Source organism: Athene noctua, chromosome 15 (genome assembly GCF_965140245.1).
Source record: "Athene noctua chromosome 15, bAthNoc1.hap1.1, whole genome shotgun sequence".
Taxonomy (NCBI): Eukaryota; Metazoa; Chordata; class Aves; order Strigiformes; family Strigidae; genus Athene; species Athene noctua.
In genome coordinates this window covers 8,684,841-8,705,174 of record NC_134051.1, presented here as the reverse complement: position 1 = coordinate 8,705,174, position 20,334 = coordinate 8,684,841, and the positions used below count along the sequence as shown (strand labels likewise).

Here is a 20,334-nt window from a genome sequence, read left to right as displayed (position 1 = left end):
ATTCCAAATCTGGGCAGTGATGCCCCGCGCCACCTTTCCAAAGCTGTTACAATCTGCATCTCTGTTTCAGAGACACGGGTACTCAGAGCCTCTCCCCAGATGGCAGCCTGACCTTGGTGCACCCTGCTCTTACACAACCCAGACCCGCACAGCCACCAGGAGAGAAACAAACCACCCATAAAGTTACAGCCCATTCCCGTAATGCGGCTGCCACAGATCTGCCCCATTAATACTGCACAATCCCACGTGCAAATCTATACTTTGAAAAAGGACGACATGTGGTTACAGCTCACATTGCTCAAACCTCTCCTTTGCAATAGCCCTGGTACCCATTTTAACAGAGACTATTATGGCATAAATGAGAGGAAAGGACCACTGAACTATGTGGCAAGTTGCCAGGTTGTGCTGCAGCCTCCAGCGGTTATGCTCAAAGAGATTTAAAGTCCAGCATAACCTTGATTTTTAATAGAGTCACATTTAATGAGCTTTAACGTCCACAGTAATAATTTCCTTATTACCTATCCAGGAGTTGGAACCATGATCAGAAAAAACGTGCTGCACTCCAGCCCAATGAACGAATTTAATAATGGCCAATACATTATTATCAAAACCATCAACATCATTGTCCTTAATGCCTTTTTTTGGTTGGTATAATTATAATTCTTTGAACCTTAAGCATAATTATTGCAGATCACATAAGCTTGCTGAACACAGCAAACCTGACTGGCTAGAGGCCACCCAAATCCCTCACCTCTGCCAATAAGCCATTCAGGTTAGATGGCAAAATAAGACAATAAAATCTTACATTTACCTCTATCTGTCTAAAGGCAAAATACAAACTTACATATGACCTTTGTTGTCTTCCCAGCTTTTATCCACACTTCTCCTACTCTGTCATTGGTTTATCTTCATCCCATTCAACTCTGACACGAGACCTCCCACCTCAAAAGCTCAGAGAACTGAATTTGCCTTCTGCATGTGTCATACGAATGAGATGAATAAACAGACATATGGGTATTGCAGCTGACAGAAAGGGGTGCAAGAAAAATTCTAATTCTTGTTATTTTTGTACAGAAACAGCTCCACAAACTTCACTGAAACCCGCTCCCTTATCATGCACAATAAACCTCCCTCCCCAAGGCAGCCAATTGCACAGTGACAAGGAGAGCAGAGGGAGTTTCTGCCACATGCTCCCCCTTTCGCACCTTGAAAATATACTAAAATGGAAAGCATATAGCAGCCGTTCCTGTGGGCAGAGCTGTTGAGATCCTAGGAAAACAGTGCAAGCTGGATCTTCCATTTCTTATCCAGGGGGAGACAGTGTAAGTTTTCTGGCCACGTGAATCCATGTTCTTAAAGCACTCCTGGAACAGCCGTTCCATCCACACTGCGGATGCCGTGTGAGTTAAGCAGGATAGAGTCAAAGCAAAAATGGCAGCTTGTACGGTGTGCTTGATGTGTTGTCCCCTAACCCGCCAGGAGCTCTGCCCTGTCCCAGCAAGGAGGCCAAATCTGGCACTCATCAGCCTAATCCAAAGCCAGCTCAGGCAGGCCTGCTAGACCTTGCAGTCAGTGCCGTAACATCCTCAGCATCTCTTGCACATCCTAATATACACAGTCTTCATCTTCTGACCATACTGCTGAATGCTCCCACAGCAGAAAGGAGGGTTTACGACTATTTAAGGCAACGTTCTCTGGGCGTGACAGTGACATGCATGCAAGCAGACAAAATACAAGAAAAAATCCACGATCTTTCCATATAACCTGGCTTACTATACACATGCTCTGATCTCAAAGACAGTCATCCACAGGGCTCTTCCATCCTTCACTCATGGCTATTTTTCCCATTTTGTTTACATGAATCACTTTCATATGCACTTATAGGCACTCTAAGAATGTAAAGGGCCCTCCTGGGACTCTGATAAATGACACTGAAGTATTTCCCACCCTGCTAGGCTCTGCAACTGATGGTCTCTCCCATCTGAGTTGGTGACCAGAAGTCAGAATGATGGAGCATGGCACTGGGGCAAAAGGAAAAAAGCATCACATATATGAGAGGCTGAAAACACTCTGAAACCCAGTGAGCTGTTTGTTTTCCTGTCGGAATCAAAGGCAGAAGAGAAAACAGCTTTAAAAATGCATCCCTTATGAGCTAAAGACAAACCTGGTAACATCCCAGCACAGAACACCTCACAAACAGCTAAAAGCAACTGCATGAAAGGCAGCAGAATAGTAATTATGAATAACAAATCACAGGAGGCATATGTGAGAAACACATTCCCCCAGAAGAAACGGTCTAATTACTGTAGATGATACCCCAGAGGTTCATTCATCAACAGCAGAGACACAGAGTTGCCCTCACCTCTGCATCCCCTCTGCCCCTGACCGGCACGCTGCTGCTCCCGGGGCTCGAGGGGCACTGCCAGCCCCGTGGATCTGCAGCTTTAGATGTGCCGGGTACTCGGGGGCATAACGACAGACAAGGGCACTGGGCAGCAGCATCTGCTGCCATTTAAAAACCAATGTGTTTCAAATTCAAATTGCAATGCAAGAACTATTGCTGAGAACTGGTCGAGTCTCACCGGAGTCTCAGACTGGAAGCTCCTGCGGGCAAAGGCAGCCTTCCTTAAAGGTTCAGGAAGTGTTTAATGCTTATGCATTTGTTAGGGCATCCAGTGACAAACTGCCATTGTACCTCTAACATCCAGTCAGCTCTTCACTTTATAAACAACCCCATCTACACTTCTCACCGTCATCGTTTTAAGGCCATATAGTACCATAATACACTATGAGATGCCAGAACAAACATGTTCTTAGCAGTAATAAAGTACTATTGTTTGAGCAATGGGAAAACAAGCAAGCTACCTTCAGAGAATTTTGGTGTCATAACAATGAAAGATATTTTCCTCTGTGTATTTTCTTTAAACCAGGGCTCTGCCATTTTGTGGGTCGCAAGTCTTCAGCACACATGGCCTTCGAGGAAAGCTCTGCCCTCTTAGCCTCATCCGAGGGAGGATCCTGACCTCTAGACACTGACCCCATACATGCTGCTGGAACACAACAGGTTAGCTCCACATGGACTCACAGGTCTCTTATTTTTCTCTTCCCTAACAAAAATGTTTTGAGGGCAAGGTAGATGTGAGAGAGTTACAGCAGTAAGATAGATCTCTTGGGCTCTGCAGCATGACTCGACTCTGCCTGGTCCCCTTGCAGTGCTGTAGGTGATAGGTCGCATTTTATTGATATCCTTACCTTGATTTACAGAGTCTGAGAGCATGTCTGGAGGTGCCGACTTTGGGGTTACTATACTAAAAAGTCTCGTTCAGGTATGTGAAGGGAAGACAGACTGTGCTGGAGGAGAGCCACAGATTCTGTGAAATGTATTTAGCTCAGTGAAAGATGTACTCTATTTTCATGGAGTATTGAATGTAGCTGTGATTAATGGGGCACATATACACTGATAAACAATATTAATTTGTTTTAAGCCAGGTCTGAAAAGATTTCAACCACTTGCTTCCCTGCAGCTATGAAAGTTATTTCCTGCTGTCTGTACTACCTCAAGGGCTAAACCAGCCCTGAAAGGAAGGAAATATTTCCTTTTACTCCATCGGCAGCAACCAGCCTATGAAGGCTGCTGTATTGGCATTTCATTTATCATGAGCAAATGATATGGATTATTATTATTTATCTTTACCACCTACCCTCTGTACCAAACTGCCACAGGATTGCCACCACACATTCAGTCTCTCCTGCATCAACCTAGATTTTTTCATTTTCCTTATAAGCGTTCCATCAAGCACACTGTCTGCAATGTCTCCATCTGCTTCTGCAGTCAGTTTCTCTGGCAGTACAGATGAGTAAGTGCATCTTCATGACCAGAAGCCAGCAGCCTACCTGCTATTTCTTGTTGTGACTGAAAACTCCCAACTCCTTCCAAATTCCCAGGGATGGAGCCGCCTCCTTCGAGCACCCTCACCAGCTCCCGCAGCCTTTCACACTCCTCCTGGAGCTGCTGCTGCTCCTCCTTGCGCTGCTGCTTGGCCAAGCTCGCTGGGTTCATACTGAAATGAAGAACTTTGGTTCTGCTGGGATCATAGTCACCCTGCATGGCAGAAACAACAGAAGCAGATTGAGTAATTGATTCAACCTCCAAGTCCACCCAACCTGTACCACTCTTAGTATGAAGACAAAAAATGTTGCAGCAGAAAAAGGGACACTTATGCAGTGGTAATGTTTTATTCCAACAGTTGAAGCCAGCCAAAGCCAGTATTGCTTCTCCCTCTCTTGCAGCACTCTCTTTCAAAAAACAAAAACCACCCCACAAAAAAACCCACTCAACAGAGCGTGCTCCCTGGCTGACACCTCCACAGTTAAATTTAACTCCAGAAATGAAGCTTTATAGCTGCATTTTAAATCTCTTGATAGCAGCAGGTTATAACGAACACACAGATACACCCTTAAACTACAGCAGTACTAGCCTAATCTATTACTTGTACGAGCTGGCAATGTCCATATGACTCCAATGGTGGAGTCATTAGCAAGTTGTATCAGCTCATCCCAAGCAAGTGAACAGATATTTCATTTTGTACTTTTTTCTCAGAGGTGAATTGTATTTATAGCAGTTTAAATAGTCAGTGAAGTCCTAAGATAGCAAATTAATATTCTTTCAAAGTGAGAGGAAAACACTGATGTTACATTTGTGATTTCAGAGAGACAATTTTCATATAAACTACGGGAAGCCTCACGACCATAAAAGTAGTAAAGCATGTACTAATGCTGACTTCCACAGCACCCTGCCCAGCTGAAACCCTATAGCAGTGCCTGCATAAAAAGGCATTTTATATGGTAATATTTTTCCTTCAATTAAATCTCAGGACCTAAAGTGATTTTGTAAACATTAATTGACCCTCAAGAGCAGCATGAGGTAGGTATTATCCCAATTTTATCATTTCATTTTCATTAAAGACGTGCTAGAACTTTATGTGGGGTTTTTTCATGCAAACCAGAGCAGAGACTGAGCAACTTCATCCTGAATTGCTGGTCATTGCTGGTAAGAGACCCCAGAAGATCCCATTCCCAAACATCTTTTATTGAAAATGCTCCATCCATATACTGTAAAAAGCACCTCTGCCCACAGCAGGAGTGAACTGCTGAAACTTGTCATCCCAGAGCCTGGCAGAAGGCATAGCACTGGTTCAAAAATAGGTTTGATGAATTAACGAACAACAGCTCTGTAATTGTACCTGGTCGGGGGCGGGGGGGCAGGGATGCATCCTCCAGCATCTCTGGCTGCTGGGAGAGTCCTGGGGAGTGTGGTCAAGTTTGTGGGATCTCCCAAACGATCATCTTCCATCACAGCGGTCAGAGATGCTCTTCTGGGCTGGATGGACCACAGGTAAGGGCCAGCTGGGCACTTTCTATGTTCACATGTGAGTGCTACATCTCACAGCTGTTCCAGTGCCCTCTTGCGGGAGCCACACTGAAATTCTCCTTTAAAACCTCACGTTTCAGACATTAGCTAGGCAGAAGGCAGCTGGAAGAGGTGTGCTCACCAGCAGAGAGGCAGGTGCCCACGAGCAGTGTCAGGGTCTGGGTCCAGCGGTGCCGCCAGCACCGCGCAGGGGCTGTGGTGCTCGCGGCTCCCCTGCGGTCCCCAGGGCTGGCTCCCCCTCTGCCAGCTGGCTGCCCGGGCCATGCCAGGCAGATGGGCCCCACCACGGAGGAGAAGCAGCCAAGGCTGAGGCTGGCGGGATGCCGGCAGTTATGCAGGCAAAGGGGAACTGCAATTTAGAGCTGTTAGAAGACATGAAGTCCAAAAGTGCTTTTGGTTAAGAGCACTGGGTCCATGAGCTGGTGAATACAAGGTTAATGCCTTCTTTCATCTACCACCAAAAATATCCCTAAAAACTGCACAACTCAAAACCTTGAATTCCAGTGTGACTGGCATGGAAAGCATCACTGTACCTGGAAACCCACAGATGCTCTCACTGCTGTGTTTCCCAGACCAAAAAATGAAGCAAGTATGGTTGCTTCTCATACCTGTAGTCTGAGCAACCAATATAGTGCGCTTCACGAGAAAATAGTTTAACCACATATGTCCCTCTGGGTAGAAGAGACAGTCACTACTTCACAGTGTAAGTAAAAGTTAAAGGGAGATCATATCTGTACCTGTATGTCCCAGGCCAAGAGAGGGTGGAAAGAACCCCCTAACACAGGAGGTCATGGACACCCACAGAGGGCTGCCCTGGCCCAAGGAGCTCACTCCAGAGAACTGGGGAAACTCAGACATGGAAACCTTGGGTACCCTTCCTAGCTGCTTGCATTCCCTGCAGACAGAGCACGTGGTCTTCCAGCCCTCGGCCACGTACTGGGCAGGTGACGCATGTTCTCATACCGCCCCAGCCTTGCAGTGCTCAGGAGACCTATGGGAACATCTGGGAGGGCAGCACTGTCCTGCAGCTCCACTGCAATGGGGCTTTGTGACCCCATTTCCACAGGGAGGTCGAGACAAACAGCCTGGACCTGACAGACAGGCCATTAGAACCAAGGGGAGAAATAATCCCACTGACAGCCTCGGCCAAGAAAAATTTAGGAGAGAACTGAAGGACTGGGCCCACATGCAGCATCCTGGAAATGTTGAACAGAGGGAGCATGAAGACAGCTCTAACACCAGCGTATTAGATATATTCTCCCCAGCAACTCTCTGGCATTTACAAACCTGTTTCTGCACCCAGCTATCTAACTTCTCATGCTATTTGCATTTCAGGGCTCTTCCAGACAGGTCAGGGCACTCGCACTCTCGTGTTTGTCTTCCAAGGGAAAGGATTCAACCTCAGAGTTTGCAATGGGGTTTACGCTGGCTGGCAAAAGATGCTCTTAAAATCAGAGCTGTGCAGCCCGGTACCGCAGTATTTCTGACAAGCCGTGAAGGGTGGCTCTGGCCCGTCTCCCTGGCCAGCTGCAGTGCCAAGGTCAGGCAGAGATCACGCTTCCTCGCCCCGGCTGCCACCACCACGCCGGCTCCAGCGCCCAGCGCAGAGATCACCTGCGCTTTTGTACTGCACCGTCACTGCAGACGCTCACGCAAAGGCACGAGACAGCAGAAGGATCTCAGTGTGGAGGAAAACCTTAAAATCCTGGAGACTGCTGCTCCCTTCCTGCCGAGACTGCTTTAACCCATGCTGCGCTAGTCAGTTTATTCTGCAGGTTATTTACTCTTTTAAAGCAACTCTCTGGCCTTTCTATAAAGCCCTGCCAAGAAGTTGCAGTGCTTTGGCTCTTATAGCTGTTTCAACCCATTTATCCTCTCCTTTTATAACATGCCCCCTTGAAAAATCATGCTCTAAAACTCAGCCCTAGGACTTAGGCTTATTTTCAGGGCTCACCAGCATTCCTGAGCATGTCAGTCTGAAGCTACACTGAGACAGGTGAATCTCTCAAAAACCCACTGTGATATGAAGGCTGTGGCAGAATCCAACTCATTTAACATTTCTGGGAGATCACTAACGTATTTGCTATGCTACTCACATTTTTGGGCTAGGGGCAGTAGCCTTCTCTTTATTCTACACAACACACATCAAACCAGTACATTTCTCCCTACAGCTAAAATATGAGTGCTGCTGGTTCATATTATAGTAGCGCCTAAAAGAAACCAAGTGAGACAGGGATCCCAGTGTGCTAGGTCCTGTACAAACCCCACAAGAAACTACCACCTAAAGCCCAAAAACCAGACAGCAAAGCCTGAAGATGTGGTACGTGAGGGGAGCAGAGGTATGGAAAGACACAGTCTCCAGTTTGAGACTCCTCAGCAGCACCACAGCAGAAATGAAAACACATCTTCAGAGAAGACCCTCCTCACCACCGGACTGTACTGCTGCCTTACACAGCTGCACCAAGCAGAGCGTTACTTAAGTCTCTGGAAAATTTACTGACATCCTATGGACTTTCAAATAAATGCAGGAAGCTTTCCATGGAAATGGTGCAGACCAGAGCCAATTTCTGATGAAAGGGATCAGATCTGTGTGTATATAACACCAGACAGCCAAAATGGTATCACAACTTCATTCATTTGGAGTCTTTTTTTAAATTTCTGAAGTTTGGGAGTGACTTGGGTTGGCTCTAGGAAAAGTCATGGCTGGAAACTGCTAAACATAACAGACAGCAAAGCAGCATTAAAATCTCAATAGCGTTTGAATGGTAAGAAACCAGGGACTGAAGAAAGCAAACAACCTCCTCCTGGAATCCCTTATCTCTGGAAAATGTACATTGTTGTTTTTCTCTGTCAGCTGTTCTTCCCCCCACAATAAATTAGTCTTACTGATCAGAATTTTGTCCTTTCAGCTCTGCAACAGAAGCCTGGAAAATGGTGGTTTGGGTGCTAGGAGAGATGACCTAAATGAGTTTTGCCCATTTAGAAAATAATTTCTAATCTAGGACCACTGATGAGGAAGACCAAAGAGTGGCATTGGAAAGGTGTGGTCCAGAAGAGACAGCCACACTCTGAACAGGAGCTGGGACTCCCAGAACAACTGCCCAGGAGCAGCTCCAGACACTGCTTCTGTGCTGAACCAACACATGCAAGGAGGTATTGCTTAACAGAGTTAAAAGCATCTTATAACAAATGGTAATGTATCCCTGTTTTCTCCAAGAAGCATGAAAATTGTGCCTCAGGTTTGGAAAGCTGGCCTGATTGTGAGAATCAACCAAATCCACTTTAGCTCATGGTGCCTTTATATAGAAATATATTTGGGGGATGCAATCAATATATGAACTATAGACAGCCCCTTTGTTGGAAAGCCACCCTGTCCCTGGTTCATTCAGTAGTTAACTTGGTAGATCGTTCTGCTCATCAGCACATCAAGGCCATTGTCTCAAAGAGTGAAGATGATACATTACTGCTAATTTCTCAGAAGCATCCCTTCTTTACCTCTATTTTTCCCAATATTTGAAAATCTGGAAATTGTAGAGATGTTGAAGAGTAAATAACTTGAACTAGAGAGAACTGCTGTTTTTATTGATTCTTCTTGCAAGGAATAACATTGAGCCAGTAATTCAGATTTGTCAGAAAAATGTACACAGAGCTTCAATTTAAGAAGATGCAATAAATACTTTGATTGATTGCAACAAAGTCTGGTTGACACTTAGTAGTACAGTGAATTATTCATTCCTGGAAAGCAAGATGCTAACTAGCTGATTTGGTTCTTAAGGCAGCAAAACCATTTTTGTGCTCTCAGAAGGGCACCGGACATTTTACAGAGATGATTTGTTGACTCCACATGTTAATACGTTCTACAATTTGTGAAATAATGCTGTTTTGATGCATTACCCTCAGCCTTCCGGACACATGCCCCAGGGTATGCATGGGGAAACTCTCTCACAGACCACTGAGAAGAACCATTTCACCACTTCTGTCGTGATCACGCAGTCATTATGTGAGACAGCCACTGCAGATGCAACACACAAATATTGTCTTAATGCAATATGCTCTAAGCACACACTGGGACATGGCAGAACTATTTAGTAAGACTGGCTATCAATAAACTTTCTGACAAAAGCCTATGGAAAAGAGAATTTGCAACAAGGTTAATTTGCCATCTAGAACAGAGGTAGAAGCTCAAGTCAGATGCTGCTGCCTTCCTTCCCACTCCTATCTTCCAGCTTGAAAAAAAACACACTGAGGAGATAATTGTGCTGATGCTATGTGTCATTTTTTTTTTAAACTATATTATCGGCAAACAGTCAGTATGTTGGTCTACATGTTGAAATTATAGCTCAAACACTTCCTAAGTAATCTTCCCATTAGGGAAGAATCATTCAAGTGACGAAGCAATGAATGGAGACAGGATTGCTTTAATCTCTGAAAAACAGAAACTTTTCCTTTAGAAGAGGAGTTGTTTAGAAGAACAATGAAAGCTGCCAGTGACAGCGCCTTGAAAAGGGCTAAACTTATTCTGGCATCTCTCCTCCTGGTTGTTTGAAAATGGCACAGTCCCAATTCAGGGATATCTTTCTCCAGGAGTTATAAAAGCTTTTCTCTCTACTCAACTCACTTTCACAGGCCCACAGGTAAGAATAAAATACTTAAAACCATGTGGAGTACTTTGCATTTGATGAAAGATTCAGTGCTTAACAACTCCATTTAAGATCTATTCATCTATTGCAGATATTTCTAATCAGAAGGTAGAACTGGTAGCAAAGGGAATAGTCCCAACTATTGTGAATACGTTTATCTAACATCACTAATGAAATTAAAGAAGTTCATACGTCCCAAGGAGGCAATGACTGTCAGGATACAATGTCAGCAAGCACTGTCAAGGATTTTCAACTGACTTCACATCCTCATAGGCTCCTCCTGCTTAAAGCATTTGAAAGCAAAGTTGTCAAAAGCCATAGATGAGGCTGACATGCACTTAAGTGTCTTATTTTTTCATAGTCTTGATGTCTATCAACCTTAAAAGATTGTGATTTCTGAGCAGCACAATAAATTCTGGTGGAGCATATGGACAGCTGAGTTTAATCGCTACTCACTTGCAATGCAACAGCTTGTGCTTGCCCCTGCTGAGAAAAGGCTGACGATTGGAAGCTCTTCAAGGAAAGGACCATTTCTTCTTTGTACGACTCTCACACACAGTGCCACCCAAACACAAGCAATACACACTGCTGCCTTCTTAGCTAAGGATTTTGTTTCCATGCTGACTTCTTCAGAGAAAAATCTCCAAGATTTCCAGACTGGGACATATTATTCAGTACCAGGGAACATAAATAGAAACAATCTAAGAAGCTTAGTAGATTGTATCAGCTTTAAAGAAATAATGGGTCAGTAGTTACCTTGGAAGAACATCCAAATTAAAGACTGCACCTATCTGTAGGAGACAGATGGAAAAGTTTTAAATATGGATACAAAACATAAAGCATCAGCTGGAGGGGTGGTAAAGGGGGAGTGTTTGAAAAGCATCCAACTGGGCAGGGAATGCTCTTGCTTCCATTTGTTACCTCATGTAGGTAAAAAGTAGGTTAAATTGTGAACACTAACACATGGCAGATAATTGGGTATATGCACATGGTGAATGTCCAAAATTGAACTTCTGAACTTTCCAGCAGAATATGCTACTTGCCCACTGCAAGCACAGCCTGGTTGTAAATCTTGGTAAGGCCTGGACTAAAACAAAAGTGGCGCATCCTGAATCCTTCAAAGATAGAGAGACATGAGACAGAATCACTTCTTAGGAAGCTGATCAGTGATTTAGACTATTCAGATGGGGAAAAGCAGGGGCTGGGGTTTCAGAAAGGTGGTGCTGAAAAGATGGCGGTTCCCAAAAGAGAAGTGGTCCCAGAAAGACGAAGGGCCTGCAAAGAAGAAAGTGATGATCCTGGTTGGAGGAAAGATTTAAAAGTGGAGGAAGACCCCAGAGATCAGAAAGATGCATGGGGATGAAGGTTAGGGAATGCCCAGGGACCCTGGCCAGTAACACCTGTGACTGGTGACTGCGGGCAGACAGGACTTTCTGCCCAACCTTCCCACACCAGCAGTGATTTCCCTGTGGGGAAGGGATGCCGAGCCCGAGAGAGGGCAGTGCAGAGGTGGGGGAGTGAGCTCTGTGAAAAAACAAAGTGGGGTAAAATGTCTGATGTCATTGGTTCTAAAATAAACTCCAGTGTCCGGATTTACCATGGGTTGCTGCTTACTCTGTCCCGCTCATGACTGTCTCCTGTCTTTGTTTTGTAACAAAATGTTACCCAAGGCTTCTGGCTGGTCTCTTGCTGTGTCAGGCTCCAGCTACTGAATTCTTGCAAAATCCAAGTTTCTGAAGCTTGCACTGCTAGAAGGGCTGATGCTGCTTTTGGAGACCTGCAGGCTTATTCTTGGGATTCAGTGCCTCCTCCTGACCATGGATCCTTTACACAGTTCAGGCTGCAACAGAAATGCACGCCTTTCCCAAGGCTTCAGGTTTCTGGAATTACTGTTTTGCTTCTCTGAAAACATGTGGTATTTATGAGTAAACACAGCCACACACACACACGGGCTTTGCACACAGCTAATAAATACCCTGCTGCTTTTACTGAATTATGAAAGCAGAGAAGTCACAAATCATTAGAAGTCGTCTTTGAATGTATTTATCTTCAGCTTACAGTTAATGGTATAGCATTTACGTCAAGAATTCTCTGCTGTTAGTCCTGCATCAATACCCATTGGAAATTTTACTCAAAGATGGAGAACAAAAAGCAGTGGGAAGGCAAAATTGGAATTTATCGCCTGAAAGGTACATGCAAGGTCCCCAGCAACTGTAGCTCTTGTTGCAGTAGCTTATTGACTACTCAGCCAGGCTATACAGGTGAGCAACTTCTCCTGGTTTACCTTTTATTTTATTTTTACTTTAACAGCTTTTAAAAAAAAATAATAATTTGGTTACTCAACTCTCTCCTACAAAACGATACAGGAGGCATTTCTGCACCAGTACGAGGCAGTCTCAGAAAGCTTAATCCTACCTCAGGAAATGCCATTTTAATGGAAATTCTGTTTCTTGGTTTTGTTCTTTCTGTTTCTTTGCTCAGGCTTGTTGAAATGATTAGAGTAAAACCCAAAGTAAACCACAACCCAAAGAATTCCCTCTGTACCCAGTGCACAAAGCACGGCACGCTCACCAGCCCTGGCTCCCTCTGTCACAGAAGATAACTACACCAAGGGATCTTTAAAGCCCTTGGAACAGGGGCTGTATTAACAAAAATGGATTGTAAAGATGAGACAAAGCAAGCTAACAAATAAGCAACAACGACCACCTGCTCCTCATAGCTTTGCCAGTATGTGCACAGTTGAAATCAGAAACAGTTGGGGGGGGGGGGGGAAAGAAGGTGCTGCATGTTGGGTAAAGGCTTGCTTGTTCCCACCAGGTCTCATGCTGGTTCCTACCTTCTTTCCCACATTTCTCTCTCCATCATCTTTGTGTGTACATCTGCAGCATGCACAACTCTGAAACTTTGCAGCAGAAATTCACTTGGGCAACCTTTTCATCCTTCCCTTAGCCAGTTCTGAGTCCAACTCCTGCTACTTCTCCCCCAAAAGAGGAAGATCTTTCCTCCCTGCCCCAGTGATGTGACCTCTTGTCCATACACCTTGATTCAGGCAACTCTTCTTCTACAGCCTCTTGAAAACCCATGCTAGTCATTTCCAGAACAGCAAAGGTGAAGATAATCTGTGTTAATCTGAGTTATGTCTCTCCATCCCCAGTAACTCCTGTATAGTTACCGCCAGCACAACAGATTCCAGATCCTTATCCTCACATGCAATGACATGAGTAATCCCACATCACCTTCCCCACTCCATCAGTAATGCCACCTCCAACACCTGTGTGCTCCTCCCACAAAGACTTCTACAGGGCTTTTTCTTTTCCTTCCTGAGCTGATCTGCCACACTACACATACTCATTGATATTCCTCCCTATGGCCCTCTTTTACCGCAGCATCTACAGCAAATTAGCAATGAGACAGAGAGGCAGTTGGCGTTAGGATGTATCACAGACAAAAAAAGGCTCTAATCACCCTAATCACACTGCCCTAACACCAGACCATAACTTTTGGTACAACATGTAACACATTTTGGGCACTGCTGTGATACGAGTAATAAAATAAAATGTCTCACCAGTGGTGCTGAAGCCCTTCAGGTACAGTTTTAAAAAGATCTTTTCTCTACAGCCACTTCCAAATGCATTATTCCCTGGAGGATGCAAGACTATAATTTGCATTGAGTGAGGCATTCAGATGAGGTCTGGGATGCAAACAAACGTGACAAGAAGGTTAAGAGTCAGGACAGCAAGACATGGAGTGGCATGGAGTTGGGATAATCTAGAAAAAAAAAATGCAAACGTTCACTGTCTGTTTCAATTGCTGCTCTGCCTTTTACTAAAATGGACAAAAATCACAGTCTGCTCTAGGACGGTTTGTTACCACCTAGAGATTTGAATTCCAGGGTTTCTACGCTATTTTTTTCAAGTCAGGGATCTCTGTCTTTCCAGAGAACAAAGTCCATAGAAAGTTGCTATTATTTACACTCTAGTAGCGTGCAGAGGAGACCTGTGACGGTTCAAAAACCTCTGATAAAGACACTGAAAATAAAAAGCACATAGGTTCTGAAAACAGCCCCAAAGAGCTTATAGTTTGAGTTATAAAAATTCTTTTTCAGAGATAAGACTTGACTTCATTGTAAGAAATGCTGGCTCTCATAGATCTGAATTTCAAAAAACATTTTATCAACTTTCCCATACAAATAAAGTAACTTTGGCTAAGAATACTGTTGAGAAGTGTCAGGCCAAACCTAGCTTTTAAGGAGAAGTACACATAGTTTAAAAAAACCCCAACCTACTTCTTTGCTGCTCTGTTTTCTTATGCTGCATGCAACATGCACATACAGATACTGTACAAATAGACCAGAAAGGCGAAGATAATTGAAGTGCATTTTTTTGGTAGTATTTACTCCAAATCCAGATATTCAACCACTCAAAGCTTTCCCTCCCAACAATGCTCTATAAATCTCACTTCAATGCCTCTGTAATTCTGCCTTTCCTGTTAAAGCTCTACTTTGGAATGAATTCAGATGGGATTTCAAAGGGGAGATCCCAGCGGAGAAAAGCACAAATCGGCTGTGCTGGCCTGGGACCCTCAGTATTCAAAGAGGAAGGGAAGAGTCAGAGTGAAGTGTGACAAAAGAGGTTCCTCTTTCAAGACTCTATAAAGAAAAGTAAAACTGCAATGTAATAAGATTTTCCAGTGAATGGAGCAAAAGCAAAACCTCTACAGGTTTGGGGTTTTTTTAGATAGTATCTTACATAAAAAGAAAGATGAATATTAAAAAAATATGTAAAAGCCACTGCCTTCATGATCTGATGGTGGGATGCCTCAAAGTTCAGCTGAGCGTATACAAGCCTGAAAAGTAAGTGACAAGAAGAGCTGTCAATCGTGTTGTGTATTTGTACAGCAAACACATTGCACAGGCTGGTTGCTGAGGCCAACCATGACAGAGTTAACAGCAACACTGAAACTTCAAGTACACCAGGACGCTTTGATCCTGTAATTTAATGCTTATGAAAGTACTATTATATGTCCTTGCATGTATAACTCTGACCTGGCAGGGTACAAAACAAACCCTGAATAGCTCCACTGCCTTTCAGTGGATGAACGTGCACCCTCGGTCTTGGCCGCACCACAGAGCTAACCCGCCGTCATCAACAGATCCCCTGCCTCGAGCTGGAAGCAGTTCCACTTAAAGAGCAAGTCAAGCTCCCTTTCACGTCATACAGAAACTGTGACAGACACAAATGGGTTGGAGTACTCATTTCTGACAGTCTCCTCAAGCAGCCGCACAGTGTCTGAGTGGGTTCCACAGCTAACGTGCTCCAGGTTAAACAAGCTCCACTGCAGCCTCTTACTGCAAGAGGTTATCGCCTCCCACACTCCTTCTGCTTTGGCCAAGCAGAAGAGAAAAATGAGGAAAATAAAACATGTCCCTGCAACTCACCGAGGAGAAGAAGAGCTACAGAAGAATTGCCAAGTTTTATTCTTTTTGTCACAGTCATTTCTCAGCAATGAAGGTGTTTGTCTTGCCACAGCCTGCTCCTGGGGAGAGCTCATCTTCCCCAATACCACCTCAGTGTCCAACCAGGTACCAGGAGGAAATTTTCCTAGTAATGGATAATTTGATAGAGCGAGAAGTGAGAGCGCAAATAGGGAGCTTCCAACATCTCAGAAAATGTATGTACATGTACATACCTTTCTTAATTATCCATGCAGCTACCTACATTATTCACCAGAAAGAGTCACTGCCATTTCACTTAGGTATGTTGAATGTGCACAACTCTGTTTGCTCTGTTCTTTCTCAAGTAAGAGACCCGAGTATCTAAAATATCCAAATATCGATTCAGAGGGTACATCTGCTTCCAGCTCCTCAGGGCAAACAGGCAAATGTTTGATTCTCCCTCCCTTTTCACTATTTGATTGGGTTGCTTTATTTATTTAAGCAATTTGTAGGATCCCTGATGAAAAGAGCTCTTTTCCCCTTTCCCGGGAGCATGGAAAAGGTCTCCTCCATCTCCTTTCTCCTCTCTACCTGGTGATGATTGCCTTTTGGTCCCAGGTTTCCTTACCCAGCTCCTCAGGAAGCTGGACACTGTTCCCTTGGTCCCCATGCAGCAGGGCATTGCTTTGTGTCCTTTTATTCCTTAAACATTAAAAGTTTCTACAGACTTGGGATTAACAAACTCTAGAGAGGTCCCAGGCAGTGAGAACAGGGCTGTCACGGAGCAGCTTGCTGTGCATACAAAGAAACCCTTGACTAGAAGAGTCAGCAATGCAAGGAGAATTAAAAAGCACAGTTAAATAACCCTAAATCCTCATGCATATTTATGAACTACATCACATCAAAACTGAATCAATACCCCTCACTAGTTACATATGGCCAGAGAAAGTAAGAGCTGGTAACTTGGTTTTGCTTTACCCATTGTACTGATGAGACCCAGAAAGTCCCCATATAGGACTAAATTCTTGGCCCAAGAAGGGGAATTTCAAGCTGTAACGCAGCAGGGTAACACGGTGCAGAGGGGAGAGGAGCAGCAGCCATCCACACTATGTGGGCAGCACAAGGGATCCACCTCAGCCTTGTCTACAGAGAAAAGTTTCAGTTTAAACCCTTCTATTCCTGTGACAAAAACATTTCTGGCACAAGGGCAGGTTTTTTGATTTATGCTGCACCTCTGTAGGTGACATAAGCTACATTTCCCCACGTTTCATACCCCATGTGCTGTGTGAGGCTGTCCACATGGGGAACTTAGATCAGCACAACCATCTGCTTAAATACATTTTCTTGGCTTCCACTAGGGGAAAATAATTCTTGGTTGCCTGCAAAGCTTCAACTACTAATCACCCATTTCTTCTTAAATGCAATTTGAACCAAAGATATGGGAAAATGCTTAGGAACGTCACACTGGGATCACCAGCCCATTAACAAAATTACTCTGTCAACATGCTAAACCTGCCTTATATCAATTCACCTCCAACAGCATATCTACTTTATTCAAGCTTAAACTGCTACAAAGTTGAGCCAAAACCAATTTGAATCTATCGTGAAAAATATGTGGTAGACACAAAACTGTCTGGACATCAGTGCACAGTTTAATGGTCCGAAATACAACTGTCCTGTCTCCTGTTTGACTTTATTCCATCAGTTTTCCTTTACCATGCTAATGGACTGGACAGCAACAAGAACATTTCGCACAGAGATGTGAAGGGGCAATGATTTAAAATTTTACTGTCAAGTTTTCCCAGAATTATGATGGTCAGGTCAACCTATAAACTGTTGAGATCCTACAAAACCTCATTCAAAACAATACTTCCTGCTATATAAAATTCAGGCTTTGATTTTTATCATCACTTTCCTCATTATCAACATGAATCACAACATTTTTATGAAAGAAAACTGCGAATGAGGAGAAATTCTAGTTTTCTAGTGTTTCTCAGTGGGAAACCAGTTCTCCAGCCTTCATATAACAAACCACCAAGGAGAGGACAGTTCAGCCTTACACAACAGCTATCACAACATGCTCTTGCACTGCAGTAGTTACTTCTTTCTTATTAAGTTTTAATTAGATAACATATGCATCACTCAGAAACACAGACTAGGTGCAGTTGAGAAGGCATCTTTTTGACTTGATTTGAGCAAAGCTGAAAGACAACCTTTCCGTATTTCACTAACTATCCTTTTTCAGATGGTATCTTTAAGCACACAATCACACTGACTTTAAGGGGTCAGATCACATTTGCTATGGAGGAATGCATTTTTCCTTTGTTAGACTTCTGACCCGGTCATTTTTCATATTTCAGTTACTGTTTTGTTTTTAATGCAGTTTTAATACCTTAAAATTACTGCTATTTCAGCTGCAATCTTCAGCAGTACACAGGTTCTCCAAGGAAGCTAAAGGCATTTATTCCAAGTTGTTTTCATAGGCAGAGCCCCCAAATAGACTTTGATGCATCTGGGATGTACTGACAGAAACCAGGGAGTTTCTGCCTGAATGTGATATTGAATAGTAGATGAGCACCTCAGAAATTATCTGCCTGAACCAGCAGAAAGTAGCCTCAAGAATAAGGAATAAAATCTTGCTTGCATAAATTTAGACGTTTTCATCCTCCAGCAGGTCAACAGCAAAAAAAAAAAAAAAAAAAAAAGATCAAGAGAGGTGATAAGGGAAAAACACATTTGATGTTAGTGATTTCAGAGAAAAATATTATTTTGTGTAATCACTCCAAAAGGAGTACAAATCTCTGCCATTGTCTTGCTTAAGAGAGTTCAACAATGCTTACATTTCACTTGAGAGGAAATATCTGTTTCCGTTATTTCAGCCCACTCAATCACTCCTCCTCTACTTTCTTCTCCAATTTAAAACCTTGAATCGGATGAATTCACTTAGTGAAGTTTGCAAATTACTAATCACCTATTGGCAGTATTGATCTGCACGTTTTGCATTTACTGCAGTCAGAATGAGACAGCACTGGCTGGTGAATAGACTGTGAAGACCAAAAAATGAGATTAACCAGCTAGCTTCATACAGATCAAGTTATCTGCTGCCTTGTTCACTTTTCATGAAGCTTCCAGAATGCAGCAAACTGAATCTCCTTAACTCACAAGACAGGACTGATACATAACTCCATTAGAAGAAAAGATCAGAAAAAGCAAGTAACACAATTTCATGGAAAACAGGTCTTGTCAAATAGACTTGAAAAGATTTCAAGTCTAGTTAATTAAGATAACTGTGTTGACATAACAGAATAGGAATTCTGTAAAATATTTGCCTCAGTATCAAAATCGCATTTTCTTTTAAAACTAGCATAATGCAAAATCATACTACGGCAGTTTTTAAATGGCCCAAAAGCTGATGAACTAATAGTGACATTTCCCAGTTATTTCCCATAAGAACTGCTTCTTTGGCCGATCGTATGCAGCATACATTCTCTAAAATACATAAGAAAATAATAAATCCTTACTAAAATATGCAGATAACACAAAGACAGAATTGCAGCAAACAACAAAGCCCACAAAGATAGCTTAGAAATCTGATTGTGCTGGGCACAATCATTCCACATGAATTCAAATGCATCATGAGACATCCCGAAGCACAGAGTACAGTCTCAGGTAGACAACACAGCAGGTACTTTCTGGAAGACAATGTCTGCAAGGAGGGCTTTTGGCCATGATTAATAACTAAGGGTTACCTTCAATTTAATGCTGGGGGGAGGAAAAAAATGGAACAGCAAGAATCTTTATGTACCTATGAGTAGGACTAGAGAAACAACATTGTCTCTGAATGCAGCACTGATGAGACCACTGCAGTGATAATGTATCGAGGTGAGGTGTGCATGCGTGAGAGGGTTGTTGAAAATTAAGGAAAGTTGTGAGAAGATTTCCATGAATGATTCATGGTCTGAAAAACATGTCTTACAAAGAGAAATGAATGGAAATCAAACTATTTCATTTACTATGGAGAAGGCTGAAGCAATTCGATCAGTGTCTTTGGTGGAAATCTGACACTAGATGGTTCTTTAATCTAGCAAACAAAAGCAGAGCAAGAACCCAATAGCTCACAGCGAAGTCAGTGAACTGGAAATAATATATATTTTTAATAGGCATGGCTAACCAGGGAAGCCAATACATTGTCTATTGCTTAGTATCTTTAAATCAATATTTGATATCTTATTAAAAAGAGGCTGTGGAGCAACCACAAGTCACTGGGTAGAGATTTCTCTTAAAACTGTATTTTTTGTGTTATATAGCAGATCAGACTAAATGGGTACTCTTTTTGGCCATAAACCTCTTAATTCAAGTCATTCCACTTTCTTCAATTCAGAAAAGTGCTATCCAATACTTTCACCCATTCTCTCTCATATCGTTATTTCTCCCTCTTACTTTCTAAGCCTCCAGACAATTTTGTAACTTCGGCATTTATTCCTTTTAAACATAACAAGAACCTAGATGTTATCACTGACAGTTTAATCTTTCTCAAGGAGAGTTTTAATTTGTAGAGAAATTATACTAGAATCAATGCCTCGGAATATAAAAATAGTTTCAAATCTATGTACATTTTAATATTTCAGAGTGGCAGAGCTGCTCAAATCCTCAGGTGATGGAAAAGCAGAATGACACTTAAGATACAGCCACTGAGATTGTGCTTTTTTTCCCCCTAAAGGAAATGTCTTTTTCACAGTCGTAACGACAACTTGAACACGCGCGTGCTGATCCATACAGATGTAATCCAGCTCATTGGAAAAATACAAGGGTTATTTGGTGATTAGAGT

The 20,334-nt window shown here is 43.0% G+C and overlaps 1 protein-coding gene across 2 annotated transcripts in view; it reads right to left on the bottom strand.

Annotated features, from left to right (window-relative positions):
• The window catches only part of MAD1L1 (mitotic arrest deficient 1 like 1), a 377,323-nt gene that overhangs the window by 122,756 nt on the left and 234,233 nt on the right, over window positions 1-20,334 (bottom strand). The window contains exons 1-2 of one of the 2 annotated variants that reach the window (XM_074918999.1): window positions 10,528-10,638; window positions 3,895-4,102 (exon numbers count right to left, since the gene is read on the bottom strand). In XM_074918999.1, the coding sequence (XP_074775100.1) occupies window positions 3,895-4,102; window positions 10,528-10,602 (283 nt within the window). In that variant the 5' untranslated portion in view covers window positions 10,603-10,638. Of the gene's footprint in view, window positions 1-3,894; window positions 4,103-10,527; window positions 10,639-20,334 lie in introns of those variants that run through there. The other variant, XM_074918998.1, reaches the window with a different exon arrangement.